Source organism: Apus apus, chromosome 1 (genome assembly GCF_020740795.1).
Source record: "Apus apus isolate bApuApu2 chromosome 1, bApuApu2.pri.cur, whole genome shotgun sequence".
NCBI classification, from domain to species: domain Eukaryota; kingdom Metazoa; phylum Chordata; class Aves; order Apodiformes; family Apodidae; genus Apus; species Apus apus.
In genome coordinates, this window is record NC_067282.1 from 185,152,889 (window position 1) to 185,169,311 (window position 16,423).

Consider the following 16,423-nt stretch of genomic DNA (forward strand, 5'->3'; position numbering starts at 1 on the left):
TAGAAGCCCCTGTGACTGACCCCCAGCACTGCCCCCAGCATCAGCCCAGGGTCCTTTTCATTTGTGTGCAGCTCACTCACCCCTGCAGGGAGCTTGACTGAGGAACCTAAAACCTGCTTGGTCACCAACCAGGCCTGGGAGCCAGCACAGCTTTGCCACCATCGGTGGCAAAGTTTAGACTCTTGCTGCTTCAGGATCTCCACCTGAAAAATTGTTACATTGCTCATCCTTCTTTGTAAAACTCTTTATTCTTCTAAAAAATTAACAATTTAAACTACATATTATTCTACTGTATTATTAAAACAGCAATTTTTTAAAAAATCAATTAACTCCAGAATATTGAACACATGAAATAAGCTTTGTAGGTCAGCTGAGCCTGCTGAAACTGTTAATACTTACACAAAGGAACAAGCCCAGCAAGAGCTCTGCAGTGCTGCAGGTCCTTGCCCAGCCAGAGCAGCAGCAGGGTGGGCGAGAACAGCTCAGACCTTCCATTTTTTGCATGCCTTGGCTACAGAGACAGGTAAGCGTAACTTTTCCCCTTGGGTTTCTGCTCTCCTGTTAATTAGGCAGTTACTGTAAAAAGTCAACGATTGGTTATTTATTATGAACAGAAAAAAAACCCTCAAACCAACTATCTATACTCATGTCTGTCTGGAAGGTTCTCACTAACCCTCGTGTCCTTTGATGCCTGTCCTACATCACGGGGCAGCTGCATCCATCAGTTGTAAGGCTGATCTGGGGGTGGGTGAGAAAAGAGGTGCAAAGGGGAGAGGTGAGGAGGAGGGGGGGTGGCAAATGGAACTTAGTATACAGTTGAGAGCAATGTGAACTGCCACTGCACAAGAAAAACCACAAAACATAAAGCCAAGTGAAAAGATGTAATATAGGTATTTGTCTGCATAAACTACGCAATCCAGTTTAAATAAAAAAAATGGATCTCCACTTTCTATCCAAAGGCCTATTTCTGTGAGCAGAGTTTAAAATCACATCCTGTATCTGTTGACATGAGGTTCATGGGATTTATTCTTCCTTACATCACTGGAATTAAGAGGTGTCAGCATATAGGTCTTATGGTCAAGTAACTAAGAGGGAGGCTTCTCCATGAAAAAGGTGAAGGTCCTTCTCTTGCTCCAAGCACACCACCAAAATCACTGGCAAGGCAGGAGACTGAACCCATGAAAACTCACTCCTCAGAAAACACTGCAAAAATACTAAGTGAAGTTTCTGTGATACAACCTGGCCATCACAGCAAACACCTCCTAAAGGAATTAAGTCTGCTAAACAGGATGGGTGACAGCAAAACTCTTTCAGGAAATAGGCATGAACAAGAATATTAAAATTTCATCTTTTAATTTTTAATTTTTTTTAATAAAACAACTAATGAAAGCATAACACTTGTTTGGAAACAAACAAAAAAACAACCCCAAAACAACAACCAAAACCCCATCCCATAACCAAAAAAACCCCCAAAAAAACATTCCAAAGTGAGAGCTAGCAATAAAACTATTCAGTAGTTGTAAATTCACAAGCTCATGAAGCAGAGTTATGGTGAAATCTTGTTAAGTCATGAGTGGAGTCCCACTGCCATGTGAGACTATCCAGAGACCCATTCCCAAGAGCTTCTTATTTCAGTTTTGCAATCTGGGTACGACTTTTTTTTATGCAACGGTAGTTCAGGCTACACAACCACAGACTCGGTCTAATCAAGTGTTCCCACAGAAAGCTGTTGATGTGAAGAATCACCAGTTCATTTTGAGCACAACTCCATGGCTTTTATACAAGTGGAATATATGGTGAATGAAAAATATCACATTCAGGTTTACCTATTGCAAATGCGAGCTGTAAAAATCAAGAAGCAATTTATTATTCAAGTATTTAGACCCCCAAATGCCATAAGCTGTATTCCCTTCTCTCTGAAGAACTGAGCTAAGAGACAGGTAAAGTTGTCACCTGGACAAAATTTGGTCTAATTGTCCTGAACAACTTCCTGCTTCCACACTGCTCCAGGAATGAGAATGAAGAAACTCACTATCAATCAGAGCTGAAACTCCTGTCCACCTTTTGCAATGAGGGTGCTGGAAGAGCACAAGCATTCCACTTGGCTTCTGATGATCACCCTTCAAACACAAAGCACTGATTATTGCCTGCAGTGAGAAACTGAGCAGTTAAGGGTCAGTGCAGTCAAACTATGTGAACACCCTCCTAGTTCTTCCAGGAGCCAGTGAACACACTGCATCTGGCACAAATGTAACTCTGAGTGGCACATCCCAGCAGCCACCCCAAGGGTCTGCATTCCTAAACTCCTCAAGCTCATGCATTTGATCTACATGTAAGCAAAATACGTATTTAGCAGGAAATGACATCACATTTTCCTTCCTCGCTGTTGCATTCAATTTCTCTTTTTCAGGAAAATATTGCTAGCAAATTGTTTCAAAGTATATCTCTCTCTATGATTTTGGCATTATAGGTGCAAAATACTTTGCATATTTACATGCAAAATAATTTGGTAGTTAATTCAAGTTCTCCTATGTCCAAACACAGAGTTATAATATAATTATCCTCCATACCATTATTAATAGCGGTTACAATCAAATGCTCCAAACTAATACCAGAATGCTGTTAAAAAGACTTGATTCCTTAGGTGTGGTTTAAAATCATTACTTTTCAGATCATTCTGTTAACAATAAAAGCTTGGGCAGAGCTCCTCCAAAACACTGGTCCTTTCTGCCTTCAGAAAGCAAAGATAGAAATTAAGAAACAAAATCAGCACAGGGTTATATGGACCAGGGGGTCCAGCTTCCCCCCATTACTCCCTTCTGGACCAGGCAGAGCATAAAAGCCCAGTGGCTCTGCAAATCCATCGGGAGTTTGTTTGAAGTGTCTTCAAACTGGCAGCACACTTCCCTTCCCCATCCCTCCCCAGCGCAGTCCTTTTTACCCAGCACTGACTTTCTGCTAATGTTTCCATTAAGCAGTTTGGTTCTGGGACCCCCAAGTTCAGAGGGAAAATAATGCCTGATGACAAGTCTGAAACTGATAAAAAAATGGATTATTTCCAGAAGTCAACCAGCTGTGCAGCTGGCATTATTTGTTGCCCACTGCTTCAAGGTACCTCTTTCCATGGACCAGGTAAATACACCTTCAAGTTTGTCCTTTTATATAAGGGCTCCAAAATGTCACAGGAAGGGCCGTGTCTGTCAGAGACTCTAGTTTGTCACAATTATTTGGAATTAGTTTCTCCAGGTCAAAGGCAAAACAGAAGGACTGTTTACATTCAAAGCATCACCTGTTTACTGTGGCAGCAAGGAGGACAGATTGTTAGTACAGATGGATAAGCAGCAGCCCAACTGTTCTGTTTTTCCATAGCTTGTAGGAAGACTTAAAAGAGCACAATTCAACCTGAGCTAATACCAAGCTTATACAGGGGTGGAGGAAGAATTTTATTGGACTATATTTATACCCACAGTGTAAGACAGTGGTCTCTTTGAAGAAGAAAAACCTTTGCATTAAAACAAACTTTTCCCAAGGTTGCAGGTATCTAAACCAGGAACAGAGTCCTTTAGAAAGAAGTTCACGAAGTCAAGTAATGACCAACTACAGAACAATTTTTTTTTGCTGGTGTGGCAATAATAGCAGCCAACTTTCCCCTGAAACCTCAACTGAAACACCAGCAATAAGTAACCTGCAAGCAAGTCAGCTCCCATCTCCTCCATACCACCTTCCTTGGTGAACAGCAACTTTCTGTGTAAAGATTTTCAAAGACCATGGAAGCAAAGTAAGTGGTACAAGGACAGAGTGGGAATGGAAGACTCTGACCCATGTGAACAAACAGGTAACTCACACCGCCCCCCCCATGCTTCTGATGGCAGGAGACTCTGTTAAAGAGTACACAAATAGACAATGAGCCTGGATTTGAGGACTGGGGCAGCTGAAGGTTCACATTCATTTGGCTAACTGACCTTGCCCCAGTCAATTGGCTTACAAACTGCACCCATGACTTCAATAAATATTTGCACATGTTGCATGCAAACATAGTGAACCTGAATTAACTTTACCACCAAGATTTTCAAGTGCAGATGTACAGTCTCCCTTAATTCTGCTATTGATGTATTTTAAAAAATTCAATTGCTCCCCCAAACCCTAGTCTGCACAAATTCTCTGAAAACAGATAATGATTAAGTATCAATCTAAAGGTTCACAAGAAATGAACTGCTTAATTAAATGAAACATAGCTTCAAACAAGCAACACTGAATCTATTCCTCCATTAAAGGGGACTACAAGTCCCTGCATAGAGAAAGCATGAAATAAATGTTACAAGTACTATTAGTTAAGACATCAGACAAAAACAGATCAGATTCCTGACTTGCTATTTTTGTCTTCACGTAACAACTCCATTTGGATGTTTGAAATTCAGCCTGCCTCAACAGAAAAGATTGCTTTCTACTTGCAATGCAATATGAATAAAGGAAAGACACTCAGCCTCCAAGCAATTAAATTACTGATGTATATGAACTGCTGATTGTCATTGGTTTGTCCATGATTGCTTCAAATTAAGCACAGCTGAAGACTGTTCCAGATGCATCCAAATGCAGGGTTGTTTCCACAACTTAATAGCACTTTGCTGTTTGCCTTGCTGAATTCTTCACTGTTGAAGGAGGGTCAGACCTTCCGCTCACAGCAAAAAACAAAACAAGGCAGTTATGAAGATCATGTAACACAGAGCTCTGAAGCCCACAGTGGGGGCTTACTGCAGTATGGTAGTCTGCTCCTGGTCTCCTGAGCACAAGCAGCTGCTGTAGCACTTGCTCCCTCCTCTTCTGCATCTTCCTTTACCTCCCTGAAATCTTCTGCTTCTTGGAAAGGATTCTCCAAAAGTTTCAGTACATTTCTTACCTAGAAAGAAAACATAGCATTGTTATGAGGATGTAGAACGTAAAGGCAGAATGATGTAGAAAAGAACCTCCACCAAATAATGATCAAATATATTGTATTTAATACACAAACTCCAGACAAGTCAAACACAAAACAGGTGATCAATATACATATCATAAGCTGAAACTGTAAAATCATAACCGTCTGAGTCTGTATCTGTATGGAATTTAGGCTCAAATAACTTAAAATGCAAGTCTCAAATACAAGTTATGTCAGTTCTCAAAATAAATTCTTTTTCCCATATTCTGCATGTAAAATCCACATGCTGAACTTCAGATGAAAGCCGTCAGTTTTAAAGAGACGACACTGAGAACAGCAACAAACAATTATAAATTAATCCCCAACTGCCTCCCCAAAGTAAACATCATAAAGAAGACAGCAAAGGTAAACATCTTGTCCTTGGATCAGCCTACGAATGATGATGAAGTTCAGATTCCCAATTCCTTTATTTGTTCTGCAGTCATTAAAAGCACAGCTCCCTCAAAAATAACACTGACATTCCAAACAGCGAATTCCCAATCCCCTAACTGCTCAACAAGGCAGAATGAATCTTGTGCAGCATCACGTCAGCCATCAACAGCACCACTACACATCCACACAAACCTAGAGAAATGTTAAGTACTAACAGCATACCTCTGAGAAATCTCCATTTTCAGCTGCTTCTATGGCATTCTGGGCAATGTAATTTCTCAAGATATATTTTGGATTGTTTGAGTTCATGACCTTCACATGATCAGTACTCCAGGTATCAGCATTACTAACACTTTCTATTTCTTTTTGCAAACGGCCTCTGAAATTAAACAAGTGAAAGCAACTGGTTTATTTCAAAATCAGTATGTAAAAGTTGACCCATTTCCTTGCCCTGAGATCTTTAGTTTGCAGTTCTTAATTTTATAATCTATAATCCTCTCAGTTTTTAAAATCCAGCATAACAAGAAGTTTCGAAACACCACTTCATTTAAAAGCAGCATTACAGACCATCAGCAGGCCCTGCTGAGGCTTTAGGAATAGACACCTTGCACGTTCTCTGCAAAGTCAGATGAAGACACCTCCCCACTCTGACTCACATGGGTGCATGGTCTGCTCAGCAAAAAGCTTCACACTCAGAACTTGGCTTTTATTGGTTAAATCTTTTAATGTTCTGATAAAAGCAAAGAGATACAATACAGATAAGACAGTCTGATCTATCCATCAAGCAGGAATACTTGCTAAAACTCTCAGCCCTGTTGGAGAACAAGACCACAGGCAGCCAGATGAGGAAGACAGTCCTGACCCAAACCCTGATCCCTCCAGCAGGAACAACTAATGCTCTAGTAAGGAGTTTTCTTTACAGTGAATCTCCCGCTACCATTGAGCTTTGGGAATTTTAAGTTATGCCTGTACAAATAGTCTGGACACTTTCTCTCTGGCCATGACTTCTTTTACAGTTACTCTTTGATTAACAATACTTCTCCTTGCTTTCCATATTAATACATTTATTTTTCTTTCAGAAAAAAAAAAAGGATAAAATACACACACATCAGTCAACTGTAGTTGCAGAGCATTTAATATCTTACAAATTAAATTAGTCTCTGCTAGAATCAGTGTCAACATTCTTGAAGCACTTTCAATACTAGATGAGATGTGAGGTGATTTCTAAACCCCCACTGCTCCCCAGAATCTAGTAAACGAAATACACTGATGCCCTTGAACTTTCACAGCAACACAAACACTAATCTTGACACGGTTAATATTTGGAATTGCATGCCTCCCACATCCCTCCTAACCTACATGCTTTGAGACAGGCACACTGTTCTTAAATAAAATGCTGCACAAATATACTGCTCTGAATACTGAGAAACCTTACCTGTATTTCTCCAGCCATTCTTTCCAGTGTCTTTTATTTCTGCTTAGTAAATCATCTGCTGTTAACTGTTGCAGTTTAGAGAATTGTTCAATGCGTTCTAATTCTTTATTGATATTAGCTTTTGTTCCAATTAATGCAAACAGCTGAGGATTGGACTGAGCCAACATTAGCATCATTGACAGTTGTCTGGGAACAAGAAAAACAACACATTAGATATTAAAGGTGACCTGCCTGTCAAGAACCATCTTTTAGCAACCATAAAGTAGATACGAAAATATTCACAATAACCTTTCACTAGAAAGGTTAAATAACAGTACTTTATAATTAACAGAACAAATTCATAAGAAATCACAGTAATTTTACTGTTCCTTGGTTCTTCTTCAGTGTGTTTAATTCACACTCCTCTGGTACACAAAGTGCAGACAGCACATTTTCAGAACTACCAGTTGGGTTTAGATGTGAAAGTTTCATCAAAACACAGGGCTGTTGTTTTAACATTTCTTTTGCTTACAATAATACCATAACAGCATGCAGAATAAGGATCTAACACCTACTAATCTTACCAGTACTAAGAAAAACCCAACTCAGATGGGAGAAGATACCTCATTTAAGCAATAACCAGACAACAGTGTATTTAGCCAGTCTAAATCACAGAATGAGAATTACTTTGTGATACTAAATTCATAACTATATACATTCTGCTGCAAGTGTGACTAGGATTGTATCTTTTTACGTTTGTCTATATTAACTGGTGCCGTACAATAGCTTCACCTTATTTTCTATTCCATATTCTCCTACTTTTATTTTTTCTGGATTAGTAACTGCAGTACTGCAAAAAAAGTAAAATATAAAAAAAAAAATTCAAGAGAGTTAAGTTGAAGCATATCAAAACACACTAAGTATTTTTATTTCCTGCCATGAATGCATTTAAAAAGAAAAAAGAAAAGAAACATTATTCCCTGGCCTCAAAACAGACAACTCATTATATCAGATTATATTTTCCTACTTTGAACAATCAGAGATAAGACAGGTGGTTTGATTTTTAAGTTGATATAAACTCAGAAGTACTATCCAAATCTGATCTACACTTCTGACATGCCCAGCTCTATTACATCCAAGTGCTGTGGCAAAAATCAGTTAATATAGTACCAGGGCCCTCCAAAGTTTTATATTGACATAGTGATGATTTATAGCTATTTTTCACATTCCTCTAAGCCTGAAAACAATGTTTAAAAAAAACATTGTCTCATCTACCACACAAGCTATCTTCATATTGCACAAAATCTGTTTGATTTCAAAGAAGCTGAAACCTGCAACTTTAATTAAGCAAGCAGTATCCACCACCTTTATTTAGTTCCTTTTCATTTTAGTGTACCATCACTAAAACTTAAATGCATTAGCTCCAAATTAAATGTATTCGCTCCAAAATGATAAATGACTACAGACAACCACATTGGCATAACACCAAACTTGTGTGAACAAGTTTCACATCAGGCCCATCTTCTCAACTCCCTGCTTCCTGCAAGTTAACTGTGATATCAACATGTAAAAAAAGCTAAAGAATTTGGTAGGTTGGTTACCTTCATGGAACATTTATTTCATGGGGGGGGACAGGATTGGATGGGAGGCACAGACACACCCTAACCAAAACACCTCCACTTTAATTTGTTTCCCCCCATCTGGGAAGATGGTAGAAAAACAAACTGTATTACAAAGTCATGGGTCATGCTCATTCCTTGTTTTCCACTGCTCCAACAAGTGAAAAACTGCTGTCATCACTGTTACAAACAGCAGCTGAACAAAACTTACTATTTTTCAATGCTTACAGCAGCTGTGCTGCACACAACCCATCAAATGGGACATGGACAGCACCACACAGTTTTCAGAGCCTAAAGCATGCACTGAGGTTATACTTTGCCCAGAATATGGTGGTTATTGCTGACAGTACGTTGGCAGAACACAACAAATCCATTTTTTCTGTATCACTTCACTATCTGGTACACTCACTGCTTTAGTCCACAGAGACACAGTGGAAGAAAAAAAAAAAGGACCAAACAAAAGCTCCAACAACTTCAGTCCAAGGACCAATTGCTGCAAGTCATTGCTGAGCATTCACCAGTCACAAAATACACAAGAATTTGCACTGCTGTAGATCATGATACATCTACTTAACAGTGAAATGTCCAAATTAGAGTCAAATATTACATAGCATGCAGAGTTCATTATGGTTATGATGAAACTAAAGGAACAGGCCAAAAGTATTTACGCAGAGTATTACCTTGGATCCATCTGTGGTTTGAAAGCAATTTTCAGTTCTTCCACAGAGGCACACTGACTTGTAAGCTTTTCTAAGAAATCTTCCAGTTCTGAAGGACCAGAGTCCACTGTGAATGAACTCAGCAAAAAGAAAATATTTGTGAAGTCTCCACCTGAAAAAGGGAATCCTATGAGTCATGCAACTAATAAATCAGCAGGAGAACAAGTCCCTTATCTCCTTCCTAACACTCCCTGCTCCCCACAGCAGTACAGGCAGCCACTCGGAAGAGGCAAATAAACCGCTCCCTCAGTGAGACTGGGGAGCCCTGTATAAGGCACCAACTGCCCCACAGCTCACAAGGAGGTTCTTTCCAGTCTTTTTTTCCTCTTGCAGATGACAATTTACTTGAGTAAGGCTGCTTTCTTGTAAGGTCAAGACAAAAACTGCATTTTGGGTTGACTGCAAGATATTGATGGGCTATGGAATAATGCGTTCCTCACCCACCTGTGAGATGCATGGTTTCGAGGAGCTCAGATACCAATTTACTGTCTTCTTCTAATTCCAGCTGGATTAGGCCTAGTTTCTTCCTCATCTTCTGCAAATAATATTTTTCATATTCTGCATCATATTCCTCCTCCAGGATGAGTTCACTTATTTCCAAGGGCAGTTCTGGAACTAGAGCTTCAGCCAGCTTCCCCAGGTTCCACTTGCAAATCTCTGGCTGCTTGTTGTAAGCATATCGCCCTGTATTATCAGAACCATTGCAAATGTGCTCAGGGTCATATCTACAAACAAGAAACAGTTAGCATTCTTCTAGTTATACACCAGTACTGTCAGAAGTGTTGTTTTGATTATTTTAGTTTCCTCTAGGAAACAAAAAAATTCGAAAGGGAACACTCCTCCTTGATTCTTTTCCCTAAGGTATCTCATTAGGTATTTTCCTGCTCTCTCAAACACTGAGAAACCACACAGGCTACAAGAACAGTCTAACAGTTAGGAGATTATGTGAACACAGTTTAAAAGATGTTGAAAAGAAGAATTACAGGACAACTACAACTAAGTTAATCTACTTTGCCATAAAAAGCGTTCACAAATCTAGAGTTAAAGCATTAAAGCAGTTGTGAACATCAGGATTGTTCCACACAGAAAATACACACACCTTTGAAATAACTGCCACACTGACCTGTCCATAAACCCAAAAGGGCCGTAGTCAATGGTCAGTCCAACGATGCTCATGTTGTCTGTGTTCAGCACCCCATGGCAAAACCCAACACACTGCCACTCAGCAACCAGTCTCGCTGTCCGTTTTGTTATCTAAGAGACAGATTTTTATTTTTTTGTTTACTTTTCCAACACAATGTATTTCAATACATTCATGTATTTCCAAGCAATTCCTAGTCTGAACTGATCTTGCTACAGCTCTGACAGCAGCAGCTTCTGGCAGTTTGCCATACACACACATCTCTTAAGGACAGCTTGTGTCTCTCCTCTTGTTAGTGACTGCCCTGTTTCTCACTCCTCTCCCATTTCTGTTTGATTTCCCTCTTTCCCACCACATTCGACTTGCAAGTCAACTGGGCAGCTTCAAAACATACTGGAGAGAAAACACTGAATGAGGTAAACTGCTTGACACCAGACTTGCCTTCTATTCTAGACATTACACAAATACATTCTTTTGCTTACTACTGATTTTAAGGACTTCTAACTACAGGCAAGAGAACACATAAGCAAACTCCATGAAATTAAACATTAACTAAATGCAACAAAGCCCAATATAAAGCAGTGTTTTGGTTTGCCTGGTATGTAGGAGTGATTTACACAAAAAATTATACTCTGCTAAGAAGTTTTAGCACAAATAAGCACTTCCTTCAGTTTGCTGAGAATGGAAATAAGATTAAGTAAAAACATTCTTTATCTAAATACAATTCTTCACTGAATGTTTCACCAGAGATTTTTAGTTGCCTGAGAGTTACTGTTGTGGAATCCTTGACTGTAACCACTGCATGTGCCTCATTCTTAAAATAAATAGTGTAATACTTTAAAACAGCTTTAGCAATTAAAGTAGCCCACCTGTCAATCACAACTAGATATGCCCTACAAAATCTGAAGTTCAGGAAGTTAAGCTGTTTTTTTAATAAACCTGGATATTTCAAAATACTTTACTGAATTGTTGTAAATAAAATTTTTATGTAGTCATTTGCCAAAACTTTTAAACAGAACTATTTTCATAGCTAAAATCACTCATCTTCCTTAACAGCTATCAACATACAGAAATTTAAACTACTCTCTCCAGCTGCAGTGCAAGTGCATTTTATTAAGGTTTTAAAAATGAGGTAGTTAACAGGGAAAGCAGCTCTCTAAGCAGCTACACGTGTCCCAAACCGATTACTGGCACAGCACAAATCAGGCAGAGACACACACCCTGCACAGCGGCTCTGAGCCAGGAAGATGGTAGAACTTAAAAATAACAAAATCCAGGCCACTAGGGTTGGGAGGAAAGCATGCCAGGGGTAAGGCACTCCATGACTGCTGGATGGCTTTGTATGAATGCATCATACAGTGCCAGTGTTCTGGTAAAAAATAAATCCTGCTAATGAGAACACCTGAAAGCAATTAAAGCTTGGGCACCACTCAAAGATGGACTAGTTATAACATTCTTGTTTGGGTTGTAACATTATTTGAACTTCAGATGACCTAAATCAGAGCCTTTATTACAGTTCCCCAGTAATTTCAAACGGCATCCCTTCTGCAAGGATAGCATGACTGTATACTAAACACTAAAACATGAAGAGAAACATCTTCCCTGACCCTAAATTCTCTCTTTGCCCACTGAGCTAAAGGAATACAGCAATAGAAGTTCAATGTCAAGAACAGCAACACAGCATCAACAGTGAGGCAAAAGGTATATTCAGGAGATAAAGCTTAGATACCAATTTATTTAGCTATATTTTAGCTAAAAGAGAAAATGGCAATTCTACATTTACTGATGTTATAATTCTGATTTTTATTACGGATCTCCAGTAACTGCTAAGATCTAAATGTACACAGTAATGGAAAATTAGTTCAAAATGGGTCTCTGAGACATCATCCAGCCTCTCTTTGGGAGCACTGCAGAATGACCAGATACTACACCACATCCAAGACATATTTATCTCACCTAATTTTATCATTCCCAAAGTTGGAGGTTTTCCCACTTCCTCAGGCAAACCCCCACTGCCTTTAAATATTTCAGTTCTAATGCCTGAATTTAGTGTGATTTGCAGTCTACCTTCCTGTTTGTAATTTGGACAATGGAAGACAGGAAGTGCTCTCAGCTTCACACAAGATGATGCCTTGCAAGTGATGTCCTGGTACAGTCAGCTCATCACCTGGCAGTCAGGGCTGGAATTCCCCCTCGCAGCCTAAGACACTCTCAGCAAATGGAGACAAGTCTTGGGAAGCTCTCCCAGAGCAAGGAAATCATGTTATACTATTAAAAAGGTTAAATCACTTCAATTGGTTTGATCAGTATCGACATTGCTTTCATTGATAAGCAGCTCTATTAGGAGTGTTTTCTCCAAACAAAATAATGGTCCAGGCAATCGGATGATACAAGGTATTAAACACCTCCAGTCATCTGTGCTTGCAGATGAAGTTCTTAAAGACAACTGGTACAGATTTATGAAGAGAATCTCATCTTTCTTACCTCTTTGAAGAAAGCAGCATTCCTCTGAATACTGTTGTCTGAATAAGCCTCCTGGATTTCTGGATAGAAAGTGCTGATCACATAATCAAGCATCTGTATCCGAATATCATTTCGGTTAACACTGGGACCCTTGCGTCCTGTGTATTCATCAGGAGGCTTAAAAATTTCAAAAGAACCAAATCTGTTTTAAAATAACAAAAACATGGTTTAGCATTTTCTGATGATAGTAACATCACCTGTGATTACATGGAATAAAAATATCTACAGTTGTTGCAATAATAACACAACATCATCTCTTGAGTTTAACCCCAATCCTTCAACTGCCTGAGAGAACAGACCCACAAGATTCCTACACTGGACCTATCGAGGCTCAGAGACTCAACACAAGGAAGCACATCCATCCTGTGTAACTAAACTGACTGGTCAAGACTCTAAGACAGTACTGAGGACCAGCTAAAGTTTCTTACAAGCACTTCTACAGAAAAATTCTTACCCTGAGTAAACACACAGAAATAGGACTTATTGAAAATACTAGACTGTACTTAAAACAAGATAGGTTTTCCACATATATGTACATACACATGCACAAGAACATGCACATGTACATATACATACAACATATTTGCTCATATTCCTTATGCCTCACCTTCCTCTTGTATTCTGTTATTTTACAAGAACCACTGCAACTTAAACTCCTAATGCTTTGTGTCAGATCAGGAACCTCATACATTTCTCAGGCAGGGCAAACACACCCAAATTTTACAGTACTACCTTAGAACAGCTTTGGAATTAAGGATAGAGATATAATTCACCACTACTACCAACATTAAAAAAAGCCTGTGCAGGCATAAATATGAAAGATTTCTTCTGAGGTCTGTAGAACTTAGTTCTTCATTCTACCAGGCTACCATCTTTAGTGCTCATCTGTCTGGGTGCAAATGCATCAGCTCATCCCATCTGCTGCACAAAGAGCATTAGCTTCTCACAGCCCAGCAAGAGTTCCAAGCTTCCAGAACAAGAAACATACAAATGGTGCCAATACGGAAATACACTTAAAAAGGTATTTCTAAAAGACTGGTGTGCTTGTTTTTAAAAGAATAACAATAATTTAAAAAACCACACCACCACCAACAAACAAACAATAAAACAGGCTTCTACCTTATAAACGTAGAAGCTATTCTCAGAACAACTGTACACCTTTCACTTTTTGGATTCCCATCATAAAATATGTCACGGACAACTTTTGAGTCAGATGTCACACACGTGCCAGCCCTCGTTGTTGGTATTCCCAGGTGAAACATGGCCTCACTGCACAGGAACTCCCGTATGCTGGACCGCAGGACCTTCCGGCCATCAGCTTGTCTGCAACAAGAAGCAGCAGAGAGTCTTTCAGGCTGTGAAGGCAGGAGCTCCTGCCTCCCCTTCAACAGCGGAGAAACAAAAGCCTAGAAGTGACATGCTCTGTCCAGAGTCAAAAAAAAAAAAACAAACCAATAAACTAGTGGCAGACTTGAGAACAAAAGTTGGACCTTCAAACTTCTGCCAAAGCTCAGATAGAACACTCTTGCAATGAAAACCACACGTTAACAGGGAAAATAAACTTTTCATTAACACATATCCGTTCTAATCATTAACTCTGTTGTTTTCACTGATGCAACAGTCTTTCAAAAAAGTGAAACATTTCGGACAAGTATAGCGATACTACTATGTAAGTCCCTGGTTTCTTCTAAATAACATGGCTACTGTTATGCTTCTTGAAAAATATTCTTTTGGATCTCTCTGGGTAAGTAATCTAGAAATGGGGTGTTAAATATGGGCATGGATGGCAGTTCCATTAAAAAGCCAAAACAGACAAAAATAGCAAACTAACTTATTTAACAGATGTCAAGTAAACAGAACAGCCTTCTCAGCCCTGTGTTTAGCGCTTCAGAAGCTACGGGCAAGCCGGAGAGCTGCCCAGGGAAGACGTCTCTACACCACCACCATCCTATCTGGGATTTTCACCCTGATTTCCTTAACTTTCCCAGACCTGAAGAAACCCTTCAGAGCACCACAGGAATGAAACCAAGGTGTTACAGAGCCTGTGCAAAGCTGGAACAGAAAATACAGGATAAACAAACAGAAAAATATATTTTAAAGATTTAAAGAAGCGCAGGCTAAACCAACTAATAAAAATATCCATTCCTGCTGGGGATTTAGTCTGTGTGCCATCTTCGGGGCTTGTCCACCATTCCCTCCCCCAGGCAGGACGGAGGAAAGGCACTGCTGGCAGCAGGCAGAAGAACGGGCAGCACAAAGAAACCAACACCAGCATTTTAAACTCCGTTCGCGTGGGCCTTGGGACAACAGGGCAGCCTGCAGCGGGCGGCTATTGGCACGCTGCTGTCACCACTTTCATCACGCTCTGCGTCCTCCCAAAGGGCAAAAAAAACCCAGAGGAGGGTCAGCAGGGGCAGAAACACGGCACCACCTGAAGCAGATGCAACTGCAGTCTTTCTTTTCCAGAGGAAAACCTTGCCACCCTCTGGCTTGGCACGTAAGCGTTACACCGCACGAGGAGAGAAAACAACAACACACACCCGAGGCTTCAAGAGATGACACCTCGGGGAACGATCCTCTGCACAAACCCAGCCGGGAGAGCACTCGGCTGCTGCCAGGAGCAGTCATGAAGCCCGCCCCAGCACCCGGTCCCCCTGGCACGGCGGGCTCGCCACGCCGGGGCGGGCGCTGGGGCTCCGGGCTGCAGCTCCGCCAGCAACGGGCCTCCCCGGGCCACCCCGCGTCGCCCCCCGCTCGCCCGGGCCCTACCGAGAGAAGGGGGTGAGGCCGGCGCCCTTCAGCTGCATCTCCCAGCGCTCTCCCCGCGGGCCCAGCACCTCGCCCAGGTACATGGCGGCGCCGTCCCCCAGCTGCCCCGCGAAGCTGCCGAACTGGTGCCCGCAGTAGCAGTGCGCGGCCGGCTCCGAGCCCGCCAGCAGCCGGTTCCCGCTGAAGTACAGGGCCGCCTCGGCCTCCGCTTCCGCCTCCCGACCGGCCGCGGGCGCCTCCAGCCCCAGCAGCGCCAGCGCCGGCAGCGACATGGCCACGAGCCGCGGGCCCTGCAGCGGGCTGGGCCGCACTCGGCAGAAGCAGGCGCCGGGCACGGCCCGCGGCCCCGCGTCCTCCGAGGCGTCCACCGGCAGCGAGCGCAGCGCCAGGTTGTCGAAGCGCAGCGCGCCCAGCCAGGGCCGGCCGCCCGCGGGGCCGCCCGGGGCAGCCAGGGGCTGCTGCATGGCGGCTCCCAGCGAGCCGGGCCGGCACCCGAGCCCCGCGGGCCGCGGCAGCAGAGGCGAGCGGAGCCGGGCGCGCAGCGCCGCTGCCATCCGCCCGGCGGGCGGGCGAGGGGCGGGGAGAGGCGGGCGGGCAGCCCCGCCCGGCGCTGGGCGGGCGGCAGCGCCGCTGGGCCCGCGGGGAGGGCGGCAGCCCGGCCCGGCAGCGGGACGGGGCGCGGCGGTCCCGGCCGCCCGGAGGCGTCGCGGGGGCAGCGGCTGCAGCCGCCAGCAGGTCGCGGGGGCGGGGAGGGGGCCCTGCCGGGGCCGGGGGTTGCGCTGCCGGGGTCCCGGGGTCGTGGCCGTTGTTGGGCGGACGGTCCGTTCGCCTCAGCTGCGTCTCGGGCGTCGGGTCTGAAGGGGGAGAGAGGAGGCGGCCCGGGGCGGCAGG

At 42.5% G+C, this 16,423-nt stretch overlaps 1 protein-coding gene across 1 annotated transcript; it reads right to left on the bottom strand.

Annotated features, from left to right (window-relative positions):
* Window positions 1–1,336: 1,336 nt before the first annotated feature.
* On the bottom strand, window positions 1,337–16,086 carry SELENOO (selenoprotein O). The gene is made up of 9 exons (XM_051609050.1): window positions 15,533–16,086; window positions 13,883–14,086; window positions 12,725–12,905; window positions 10,223–10,353; window positions 9,544–9,824; window positions 9,061–9,211; window positions 6,783–6,968; window positions 5,570–5,726; window positions 1,337–4,897 (listed from the first exon to the last, which is right to left on the bottom strand). The coding sequence occupies exons 1-9, from the start codon at window positions 16,084–16,086 to the stop codon at window positions 4,703–4,705; spliced, it is 2,040 nt and encodes a 679-aa protein (XP_051465010.1). The 3' UTR covers window positions 1,337–4,702.
* Window positions 16,087–16,423: the final 337 nt, after the last annotated feature.